The sequence below is a fragment of the Sinohyriopsis cumingii genome, chromosome 10, assembly GCF_028554795.1.
Source record: "Sinohyriopsis cumingii isolate HCF-2022 chromosome 10, ASM2855479v2, whole genome shotgun sequence".
NCBI lineage: Eukaryota > Metazoa > Mollusca > Bivalvia > Unionida > Unionidae > Sinohyriopsis > Sinohyriopsis cumingii.
The window spans coordinates 45,572,671-45,585,931 of NC_142970.1; the positions used below are offsets into that span (position 1 = coordinate 45,572,671).

General features: G+C 35.2%; 1 protein-coding gene across 1 annotated transcript in view; it reads right to left on the minus strand.

Annotated features, from left to right (window-relative positions):
- Positions 1-13,261, minus strand: part of LOC149789967 (uncharacterized) — a 299,468-nt gene that overhangs the window by 128,119 nt on the left and 158,088 nt on the right. Inside the window, exons 23-31 of the mRNA XM_089973148.1 lie at positions 12,931-13,020; positions 12,269-12,571; positions 10,717-10,758; positions 9,302-9,601; positions 8,059-8,361; positions 4,750-5,067; positions 3,055-3,348; positions 1,218-1,520; positions 679-978 (exon numbers count right to left, since the gene is read on the minus strand). Coding sequence (XP_089829274.1) covers positions 679-978; positions 1,218-1,520; positions 3,055-3,348; positions 4,750-5,067; positions 8,059-8,361; positions 9,302-9,601; positions 10,717-10,758; positions 12,269-12,571; positions 12,931-13,020 — 2,253 coding nt within the window. The remainder of the gene's footprint in view (positions 1-678; positions 979-1,217; positions 1,521-3,054; positions 3,349-4,749; positions 5,068-8,058; positions 8,362-9,301; positions 9,602-10,716; positions 10,759-12,268; positions 12,572-12,930; positions 13,021-13,261) is intronic.

The following is a 13,261-nucleotide window of genomic DNA, read 5'->3' on the forward strand; positions in this document are numbered from 1 at the left end:
ATTAATTGAGGTTTATCTTTTTACAAGAGGCCAAAATAAGGATGAATATTAGGCTTGAAACCAATACCATTTTCATTTCAGTGCAGGTGAAGCAGAGCCATTCTCAATGTAGATGGGGAGACATTTCCAGGCACCCTGATATAAAATAGGAAATGTCCCTGCGTTAAATCTGATAGCATACTCCTACAAGGTACTTCTCTAAAATAAGTCACTTAGCATATCAGTTTGTTAATGGTTAACTCTTTCTACACAGGATTTAAGTATGACTTATACATACCTGTAACTTTGCAAAACATTAGCATTATTGTCTATGGAAACTGAATTAGTTGTCTGTGCCCCAAAGTATGTGACCTACTTTTATAATGAGAGAATTTTACTCTTCAAGATGTATCCACTCACAAAGATTGAGGATTCCAAGAATAACAGTATGCATACAGAATGAAATAAACTTGTGGTCAGGAACTAAAAAGAGAAAACACATAAATTTTAAATAAAATTGTATAATGTACAAGTTATTCCACATTGGGCCTCTCCCCAAAGGTTGGTGCTATGAAACCAACTCCAAACTTTTGCCTAGGACCAAGAATAAAAGAATTCTTAGGATGTGGTGTTAATGTACATATACCAATGAAAACTGAAAATAATATAGCAAAACTAAAGTCTTCATTTTAGACCTACCTGCACGTCTTGGGATATACACAGGCAGTGTTGGTTCAGTAAGGATGTCCTTGAACTGTGCCCTAACCCTGACCAGGTAATCAAGGTCAGGTCGAAGGTCAGATAAACGTGCACTGCATGATGGATGGTTTGCCAAAATTGTGGTCCAGGTGGAGACACCAGGTGGTGACTGTATCTCTATGTGGTATGTAATTGGTGCTGCTATTCCTCCACCTGGGAATATGGCTGGTTGCCATGTCAACAAGATGGCATTGGCTGAGACATCTTTCACCAATGGCTCATGGTGTGGGAAAGTTGGAACTGAAGGAAGAAAAAGAAAAATGTAACAATATAAAGTAAAACATCTGGAAACTTAAAACAAAATGATACTTGTACAAGAATGGATTATCATTATAAAATAATTTGTGCTACATCTATTTCTACAATGAACTGATAAATTATCAGTTTTAAATTCAACTCGCAAAAAAATGTCACTTTAAAGTTAATATAAACATTAACTGCTAATGGAATAATAATCAAAATCATAGAGATTATAGTACCTGGCCTTCTGTAGAATGTAACTGGCAAGCTTGGCTCACTAGAAACAAAGTCAGTCACTGCTCTCACACGGAACTTGTAGTCACGGTCAGGTCGCAGGCCAGTGACAGTGTAAGTTGTCTCTGGGATACGTCTACCCACAGGGACCCAGGTTGTGCTCGGTAACTCCATCATCTCTAGGCTATAGTACAGTGGCATCCTCTGTCGCTGGTAAACTGGAAATTCAGCTGGTGGCCATGACAGCTGAACTGAATCTGGGCCATGTTCACGCAACTTGGGCTCTTGCATATGCATACGAGGACGAACTATAAAAAATGTAATGCCAACTCTTATTACTTGGCATTTGTTACTAATTCTGCCACAAGATATTGCTATCAGAACTTGAGGTGAAAAGATTTTAAACTCTAGGTTTTAGAAGAAGATGAATTTAATATCCAATTTACAGAAATTTTGGACTGTCAAATATGAAAATTGGTAACTTACTTGTAGACAAAAAGTTACACACTTAACATATTCTTATAAATATGAATAGTATTAGAACTAAAATTGTTTTAGAATCTTTCTTCTCAGAAATATATATAATATATTTCTTAAAAACAGATCACATATGTTAATGCAAGGTTTAGGAACCTTGCTGCATACATTTTCTGACTTATGTTCCTTGCATATTAAAAAAAAAAGTTTTACATTTCATGTTCTCTGATATAACACATGTCATAACGAGGTTAATAAACTTGTCAGCTTTATTTTCTACTGGACAAACAATCACATAGTGAAAACATTGCTTTACCTAATACAATATGTTCTATGACCAAATGTGAGACATATAACTTCCAGAAAGTGTATGTCAGTCACTAACAACATCCGATTCTAGGCACATTTTTTTCTCTAACACAGTTTATAACATGCCCTAATTACCTTCTATATAGGTCATAAAATCCAATAACTAAAGGTATTTCATCCAATCCAACACTTCAATGCAGAAGTCTCATCAAATTCTTAAAAACGTAATCATTTTAGATTACAGATTAATGAAGAAAACTACAGATGAGAACTGTAATATTCAACATACCAAATATACTCACCTGTAAGTCAAGTCCAACTGGAAACAACACAGACCCTGGATCTGTCATAGCATCATGTGCTGGCAGATCAGTATTTATGATGTTTGTTGTACTGATTACTCAACTGAAAACATCACAGACCCTGGATCTGTCATAGCATCATGTGCTGGCAGATCAGTATCTATGATGTTTGTTGTACTGATTACTCAACTGAAAACATCACAGACCCTGGATCTGTCATAGCATCATGTGCTGGCAGATCAGTATCTATGTTGTTTGTTGTACTGATTACTCAACTGGAAACATCACAGACCCTGGATCTGTCACAGCATAATGTGCTGGCAGATCAGTATATATGCTGTTTGTTGTACTGATTACTCATCTGGAAACATCACAGACCCCGGATCTGTCATATCATTATGTGCTGGCAGATCAGTATCTGTGTTGTTTGTTGTACTGAGTACTCCTAACAAACAACACAGACCATTGATATGCCAGCACATTATGCAATAGCAAATCTGGGTCTATACTGTTTGCGGCAGGACACAGCATATACAGTATTCTTCAGCACTCTGATAAATGGTAATTCATTAAATATTGTCTATAAATAAACATTTGATTAACTGTCCAACAATCTCTTATTATGCCACACCTGCAGCAAAATGTGGCCTTATAGAAGAGTGTCCTCTCTTGAGAGGGGTTTCTCATACAGATTATCGCCTTACTTCACAAAAAGCTAACTATTCCATCTATTCATTGTTTTAAAAGTTCTCACCTGGAATAGTTGACAGTGATACTGGAGGCGTAGGCTCATAATGATGACCTCCGACCTCAGGGACGACCCTAAATTTGTAATCCTTAGTAGGCTGTAAGCCAGTCACTCTGTATGATGTATCTGTCAAACCAGTGGCCAGAGGGACCCAGTCTAAACGAGGTGGCTCCTGTCTCTCAACTTTGTATTTGATTTGTTGACTGGTGTCCAGGATTGGTGGTCGCCATGACAACCGCAAGCCATCAGGTTCAAAATCAGTTATCTCCAGCTGACCCGTGTACAATGGTCTTATTGGAGCTGCAATGAGAAAGATTTGCATGTGATAAGGTTCACAAAGACTCAATGTTGAAATTGTTTTCAATATTCACATCTATCTGACAAATTTATAAGTCAAACTTTATGCTTGACTCACAAGAAAGGATACATGATTATTACACAATTTGCAGGAATAATTTTGTACTAAATGTTCTCATGCACTGGAATTGATATCTGTGGAGAGGATAAGACATTAGTTTGAAATTGATACATCATTTTGCTTGTGTCAAAAGAAACTGTGAAACTTAACATAAAATAAAATTATTTCATAAAATTTTTAAAAATATGTGTTTATGTTTGTAAACAAAATTTTCAGGAAAACCTTGATTTTTTATAATTGCATGAAAATCTAGCCATATCATCTACATAATCATAATACTAAATTTCAAAGTTTGATTTTGAGTGGTTTCTGCTAAAATAATGTTTTTATCAAAAAAGTAAAACTTCAAAATAATCAAAAATGTTTTCACAAAACTTTGAAAACCTGCTGTACTGGCATCAAAACTGATTAAGTTATTTGCATATCAGTAGGTCAAAAGTCCAAATAGTTTTAAAAAATATTTAAGAAAAATTTAAAACCTTCTATAATCACCAACATATTCCTACAAATATGCAAGCTAAATTTGTCTATGCTGAGTGGCTTTTCACAATCCTCCGAACTGGATTCATAGTAAGTGTAAATGGATAAATGTATGGATAAAAAGATGGATATAAACAAATAAAGCCTCAATGCCATTATCATTATATATAAAAAAAACAGGAAGGCAATCCAAAATAGCACAATGTCACTCTGAAGGTAATACAGTAACTATAGCTTGAGAAAAAAAACATGAGGTCATGTCTTGCAGATTTCCCATCATTCATAGCCACTCCAGAATTGGCATATTTTGGTGTGGGCAAAACCTTACATATGGTAGAAAATTTACATGACAAAAGTAAAGTGTTTTAAATAATACTACCATTGATCTGAAGACTGAGCAGATTATAGAGAAAGCAAGATTTAGTAGCATGTATTGTGTACAAGTATTTTGACAAAGTAAATTACAGTTTTGGTCTATCAAAAAGGTTTGATATTGTCCATTGTTGTTATTGCTGTAGGGTTTAACGCCGTCTTTTACCACAAGATAGGTTATACATGGTGGCCAATATAACTGGTGTAGGAAGAACCCAGGAAAACCTAGGAAGAACCACTGACCCATGAGAAGCTACTGGCAAGCTTTCTCACGTCCCATGTTAGCCAAGCCTGAAATTGAAACCCACACAGACATAGGTGAGATGGCGGTGATCTTGAATGGTGAGCTCCTTATACCACTCAGCCACTCGGGGTCCCAATATTGTCCGTTGATTTGCATGTAATCGAAACAATGAAAACATTTAACATACCAGTGGAAAGCTGTCTGTAAGAAACTGGCAACACTGGTGATGGCTGACTTATGCCATAAGGACTCAAAGCTCGTACTCGAAACTGGTAGTCTTGATCTGGCATAAGGTCAGTCACACGGTAACGAGTCATTGGTATGCCACTCACTAGAGTGCGCCAGTCAGAAATATGTGGAACTCTGTACTCCAGCATGTACATCAGTGGCTCATCCTTGATGTCAAATGGTGGGATATCAACACGTTGCCATGACAACTGCATGCTCTGTGTGTCAGGTTCATAACGTTCAACTTCCAGGCGGTCAATTGGAGTTCTAGTTTGAGCTATAAATAGAAGAATGGAGATACAGAAAATTATTCGACAGAATTTCTGACTGGAAATGAAAGATCATGAACGATATGGACAAATACTCTGATGAGCTCAGTGCCTGTAAATGGACAAGTACTCTGATGAGCTCAGTTCCGAGACATTCTTTTAAATTATTGATCCACTTCTTTTTGAATAAAGATTATATATAAAAGTCCATTGATCGAATATTGACACTAAAATGAAAGTTCAAACAGGTTAATGCAGGACAGTGAACAGGTTATAGCAGGATACTATGTACTTAAATAGGATATTACAGGACACACTGAGCTAAAATAGGATATTCCAGGACACTGAGCCAAAATAGGATATCACAGTATACTCTAAGCTAAGGAATGATATCAACTCAAGACATTTCACAGCAGAGGGATGAGCATTGAGAACAATGCCATAATTACTTCAGATGTAAATCACTATATTTTAACTTTTATGTGTCATGAAATTCAAGTCACATTTTCAAGTAAATCATATCAACAACATAAAACTTAAGCAATTTAATAATAAACAAAAATACAAACATTTCTTGGTAATGCTTTTGTGAAAACTGATGAAATGATGGAAATTTTCTGAAACAAGGTGGTTAACAGCAAATATTAACAAGATTACAGTCAATGGCACTGATAAGCCAGTCTCATGACCTTTTCACTACTCATAACCTTGACCTTTTGAGTCAGGGCCTAGTCTATTGTAAAAGCTGTGAACCATTGTAAAGTTTCATCAAAAATATCTTTAGGGGTTGAAAGTGTCAGCCTGGATAAGGACACAACCAATTACTTACATTATCTACTAATGTGACCGTGACCTTGAGGTATGAATGTAAATACCTGAGATACTGTCAAGTCCAAATATAGCAATTTACAACAGAAATAGTTTAAAACAAGAAGTCCAACACTTTGACATTAGGAGCAACAATGCAATTTTTTTTTTCTCACTCATGCAGCTGTTTAAAAACTTGACATGTTTTCCACTTCCAGTCAGCACAAGTTATGAAAGATTGGTAGTTTGCAGGATGAATAGAAACATTTGGCAAGTAGACTTCAGATCCTGGACTTTATTTTGGACAACCTTGGTGTACTTAAGTGGCAAAAAGATAGAGGTCACTTATATGACCTTTACCTCTGCAGTTCAAAAGCTATATTCTGCATAAGAATGTTGGTCTTTTTCTTTTTCTCTTTGCTGAGATGTTGGTCTTAAGGAAAGAGCCCTGCTATGGCACACAATATCTGTTTTGTTGTTTGTGGGTTTTAATGGCACTTTTAACACAGTATTGGCCTCATTATACTGAGGAATTGGAAACTGTATCAATTAGAACATTCCTCCAATATATATAGTAGTCCCCCTCTTGAACGGCCCCACGCTGATCAGCAGCCACCCATTTCTTCCGGCCAAAATCCCTTGGCACCGGTGAGTTTGTATTTAAAAATACCCTTCAAGAACGGACACCCCTCTAATGCAACCAGTGACCGGCATATTAGTACAAAAATGGAAAATGTTCCCCTGCCAATTGGTCACTTTTTTCTTCAAATGCATCCAGAACCAAGAATTAATCCATATTGTGATGTAAGGTAAGTAATCAGATTATCTCTATCATTGATACATGTCCTCCAATGTCAAGTTTCTGCTACTGAAAGAAGTTCTGACTAAAGTACATTTAACACTAAGATTGATATTATATCATTGTCTATAAAAGCCAACATTTACAGGAAATAGGCTCAACAATGTTATGATAGAGTTTTGGGCTTCACTCATCTCTCTAGTTCTTCTCTTTGATGATTAAGCATGCAACAGTACGTAATTGTCAAGATCATAACAGGGTCAGCAAGGCTAAAAATAGATTTTGTGCATTAACACACATGCAGAGAAGTTAACCTCAAACAAATCAGGGTACCAGACAAAGACCAAAAACTCACGTGACAACACATTTATCACTTCCTTTAAATTGCATACAGTTAGCAACATCCAAATAACATCCGAATAAATCATTACCAAACATTAACATGTCATCATATAAACGGAGGCATATTATTTTTGAAGAAAGTTGGTTATTCTACTCGATGACATCGGGTGAGGTGGGGAGGGAGGGCTTGCCAAACAATTTTATGTAGAAAAAACTTTAATAAAACAATTTTATATTGAAAAAACTTGAATAAACAAAGTTGTATCCAATAAGGAGGTTATTCAGCAGCAGTGAGAAAATGGAGCAAATGGAATGAGTATTATTTAAGTACCAAAATTTAAATGATGTTTTTGAATGGTTTTGCAATGTGCATTACAACAATACTCGTGTGCATATCTCGCTTATACCAAGAATAAGAACTATCAATGTATATTCAGTTGAAATAAGCCTATTATTATAATAAGAATAACCTTTTATGGTTGCTTTCTTACTACGTATATTACATATACTTCTCATAATGTTTTTAAAGCCCCTCTAGAAAGGCCACCTGTCTTATGAGGCCACTTTCCCAGTGCATAAGGGGTGGCCCTATAAGAAAGGGACCACTATATATATATATTAGTTGATATTCTTTCTTCTTAATTTTCTTTTAGCATACAGTTTCTATTTCTGTGCATAAGTTCTCAAACACTAATGCTTTTCAAATGTGCAAATTTGTAAAATTTTGTGCATTCTGCACATTCACTCCCCTTGGCAGAATCTGTCTAATGTGATCAGACTGATAGTTATCACAACATTTTCACTTTCTCATAATTTTGCAAACTGATTATTTTACAGACATGGGGGTATGAAATATCAGTAAAGTACTGTCAGTAATCAAGACACTGCACAATATTACTGCCATCATTGTAACATCTTCTGAACTGTAAAAAAAATCTGCAAATTTACCATCACTGCTCTAACTAAATGCCACTACCTTTTGTTATATAACACAATTCATAAATTTCATAATACTGACACAGACAAACTAAGAGTTAGAGATCTATTTTACCTAAAGTGGTGTATAGTGATGCAATTGGCGATGGTTCTGAGATTACACCTGCGGGACTCTTGGCACGAACACGGAACCTGTAGTCACGACCAGGTTTCAAGCCATCAATTATGTATTCTGTGTCATCTAAGTCATAGGCAATTGTGCGCCAATCTCGTGGTGGTTCCTCCATCTCCAGCATGTATAAAAGAGGTTCATCATCATGGTCAAATACTGGTATGCTGACACGTTGCCATCTCAGTCTTGCCTGATGTGGTTCTAATTCAACTATCTGTGGTCTCTCAACGGGAACACCTGTGAACCCTGAAACACACAGGCCAGCAAAAATAGTTACTAAATGTAAAATTGTTTCAAACATGATTTATTTTCAGCTTTACCTCCTGGCAAAAATAAGTACCCAATATTGTATGAAAAACTGAGCTAATTCACTGATATTGGCAAATAATATATTGGGGGGATTTTGATGAAAAACAACATTGTCATCAGTAATTAAATTCATGGTTTGAGGACTGTGTTCTATAGTTTCAACAGTCCTTGTAAGTATTGAGTGATATGACATGACTTGACATGGTCCATGTAAGTTACTGAGTGATATGTCATGACTTGATGCAGTCCTTGTCGATTGGTATGACAGGACTTAATGCGGTCCATGTAAGTTACTGAGTGATATGTCATGACTTGATGCAGTCCTTGTCGATTGGTATGACAGGACTTGATGCGGTCCGTGTAAGTTACTGAGTGATATGACATGACTTGATGCAGTCCTTGTAAGTATCGAGTGATATGACAAGACTTGATGCAGTCCTTGCAAGTTACTGTATGATATCACATGACCTGATGCAGATCTTGCAAGTTATTGAGTGATGGACATGACAAGATATGATGCAGTCCTTGTAAGTATCAAGTGATATGACATGAATTGATGCAGGTTTTGTAAGTTATTGAGTGATGTGACATGGCATGATGCAGTCCTTGTAAGTTATTGAGTGATGGACATGACAGGATGCAGTGCTTTTAAGGTACTGATTGATGTGACATGACATCATGCAGTCGTTGAATGATGTGACATGATGTAGTCCTCATAAATTTATTGAGTGATGTGACATGATATGATGTAATTTGTGTAAGGTTACTAAGTTATGTGACATGACATGATGGTGGGGCTTAATAAATTAAAGAGGTAATTAGTCATTCTGAATCAGTATAACCAATCCAGTGTCACACAGTAATAATAATAACTTACGTCGTGCTCTTGGCAACCAAAGTGAATCAGTTGGTTCGCTCACTCCGAACTCATTCTCTGCTCTGACTCGGAACAGATAATCTCTATCAGGCATAAGTTCAGAGAAATAATGAGTAGTGTCCTGGGTTCGGCTCGTGATTGGTGTCCATTCAGTTCCTGGCAGTGTTTTGGCTTCCAGGCGATAGGAAACAGAAGGATGTGGTCTGGGATGGATGGACTCCACTGGCTTCCACGCCAACCTGATGGTTTCATCTCCCATCTCAGTGATAATCGGTCTTGAGACAGGCAGCTTTGGTGGTGCTGAAAAGACACATCTGAATGAAATAAACTGTAACAAATTTTTGAGGTCTGAAATTAAACCAAAAATTTGCACTGCAGACAGTACAGACCAACAAGTCCAAGTCCAGCAAATTCCAAACTTGAAATTTTGAAATATTGCTATGTTGGCATAAAAATTTAATTTGGCTACTGCACATAATTTTTCTTTGATCATGCTCAAAGTTTTTGTTAACAAAGGTCTGAAAAGTTCAAAAACATGTTAACAAAAACAACAAAACCTTGCTGTAATGGCCTGAATATCTACTCAGGTCATCTGTATATGCATACGACTATGTTTACAGGATCTTACTTACCTACCTCAAGTGATTTTTGAAATTTTTGTCAAAGAAGTCTAAATCCCAAAATAATATAATATATATATGAAAATTAATAAATTGCTGCATTGGCCCAAAAATCTAATAAAGTCAACTATTCATTACCATGATAAATTGCAAAATATGTAATGTCTCTAAGTCCAAAAGTTTTTGCGTTAATGCACTAAAATACATTTGGAACAAATTATGGATTTATGGAGGTACAGCAACAAACCAATATGCCTCCTTTTGGAACTGCAGTTGGGTGATGGGGGTAGCAACTAATCTGGAATCATAACTGACATAAATTGTTTTCAAAATTTGATTTGATTTATACAGACTTTCTTTGTTAAAGAAACTTTCTTTATTAAATGAACTGAATTAGAATCTGACAGCCATGGTTTGTAAGTTCAAATTCAACTATTCAAACACTGATTAGGTACTAGTGCAGTGACACAATTATGCTAATGTGATTTTTTTGTTTTTTTGTTTTAACAGTACTTTTAACACCTAAGTGGTTATATCATGCCAAGGAAATGAAAGCTAAGTGTTTTTCTCATGGGCACACTAAGGCAGCTGAAGCAACCTGGCTCAAGCAGATACTGAACCTGCAACCTCAGGATTACATGTCTGATGCTCCAACAGCTGGGCTACCATGGCTCCCTGTGACATACAGAATGCATGCAGAGTGTACTGTGCAAGAATGAGTACCAACTCTTTAAGAAAATTCATAAAATGTTACGATTATCTAAAACAATCTTTGAAATATGATACAAAACCTACCTCTCAGTTCTGGTAGATCCACAAACAATTTCTTAACATCTTCTGAAATATAAAAACAAATATATCCATCAAATGTTTAAATAAATATTACAACTATTGTGGATTTTTTTATTTATGAAGTACATTTGTTTTATCTACCTAATTTATTTATGAAAATGATAATTATATAACAGTAACAGTAACAGCAATACTAAATAATGACTTCATGAAAACTGGGAAAAGCTGATAGCTATGGCCTTGCCTGACTGCATTGATGAATGAAATGAGCTGCTATATTCAATTTCATTTTTTTTAAATTATTATAACTGCGTGAGACACTTACTATTAAATGCCTTTGTCTCAATAGGCCTCTGTAAATTTTTTTGTATTTTAAAAATCTCACTAACTCCTTTTCTTACTTTTTTAATTTTGAATCTAAGTTGGGTATTCATTTTCTGTTTATCTATATACAATTAATACATGATACACTTTCTATATTTTGTGTAGTTTATAAAATACTGGACAAATTTCCAATGGTTATACCTTTGAAAGGGTATAAATTAGGGAAATGTTTACAGGAAATACTAAGCACAGGTTGAGTTTCATTTTCATAAGTTTATTCATCAGAAACAGGATAGTCTTTTTTTGTACTAAAATCTCACTTGACATTTGTTGAACAATAGTCAATGTACACAAAGATTGTGCACTTTATTTCAGTACTGAAAAGCCTAAAACTCTGTATTTTAAGTATCATAATGTATCTTGCAAATAAAATTTCACAATGTGCATGATGAAATGGTGATATACAGCTACTCTGTTCCAACAAAATTTGTTACATGAAAAGATTTGCTATGCCTTAACTTTGTCCTGTGACTTTCAATGAACTCAAATTGAACAAGGTCATTAATAAAATTAATTTCATGTTCAGAAATCTTTTAGTTGTAATTATAACAAGTTTGATTTATTTGGTGATTGATCAGGACCACACAATATGCATGGTTTACTAAGCTCAGACATAATAGTTTCAAAACTCTCAAGAAACAATCTAAGCAAAAAGGCTTTTTGTTTGCATTAAAATTTTTTCCATGTGTACTGGCTTAAACTTAACCAAACAAATATGACCCTGTATCATCTGCTACTTCTGTTGATCATAAAAAAAGGATTTATTAAAATCAAGCAATTGAGAACCCTAATGATTGGGAGGGTTAAAGTGATCAAAATTTAGGTAAGATTTGATGGAAGAACATTTATATTTATGATCCCTTTTTATTACTCTTAACATACTGCCGTAAATAGTCTTTGTGAAATTTTTTCTGACCTGTAAGGCCAGTGTATCTATATACTCAATCACTAACTGTCATTGCTAATTTTAGCAAGATCATAAAGTTGATTACTATATTTAGTAAGACAAACTATATTGAGCAAATAAGAATGCATACTATGCTATACACATGGAGGGATGCAAATCCCTCCAGGCAAAACAGTAATGCTGTAAGCATTGAATTCAATATTATGAAGGAACAGAATCATACACGTACAACATATATAAATATATATCCCTTAATCAACTTACCTTCTCTCTTTGGCAAACTTGTAACTTTAGTTGGTTCACTAACTCCATATTGATTCTGTGCTCGTACACGGAATTCATATTCTTTGTCAGGTCGAAGATTACGTGCAAAATATGTATTTCCGGGAATGCCTGTTGATACTTTTGTCCATTCAAATCCAGGTAGTTCTCTTGACTCCACAATGTATGATACCCTCCTGGCTTCCGTCGGAAGGTTGGATGTTTTTGCTGGTAACCATGACAACTTGGCAGCATCACCACGGACATCCAAAAGTGTTGGTTTATCATAAGGAATTGTTGGAATACCTGGAGGTAATGATTGAAACCCATTGTAAATTTTTCCCCATGTAACCAATCTTTCCATGCAACATGTAGAAAATTCTGGCAAATATATTCATTAAATAGTACTTATGAACTAGCATTATGATTAATAAACTTGGTTCTTATTTTTGTTAAAATTTCATTCCATTTGTAACAGGGTTACAGAATTTAAATTAAAACCCTCAAATGAACCGAGACTAATTAAAACAATTTGAATAGAAATATTAAGGATCTGATGAACAATCATGAATTAGATTCAAATTGTAAAAGCAAAAGAGAGGGACAGAAAAAAGAAGACAGACATATTTTATAGGTGATTCTGCAGGAAAAGCATGAAATCCTACCATCAGGCTTGGAGAGGTCTTTGAGTGGTCGTTTGGAGGGAGTATAACTTTCTTCATCATATGATCTCTCCATAGGCATTTCCTTCTCATCTAAAAGCATGAAATTGTTTACAGGTAAGAGTGCAATACCTGAATTTAGAAACACAAGTACAAGGACACCCTAAAAAAATTTGCTTTGTTATAACATTAATTCATATATCAAACAGTAGCATCATGCCTCACAATTTATTTCATAATTCATTCATTAAATTTTCAATCATTCTCACTTCATCATGTGTCACTAGTTGTGTTTGGCAATTATAGACCCCAACTACTCCATTACAGCAGAGTT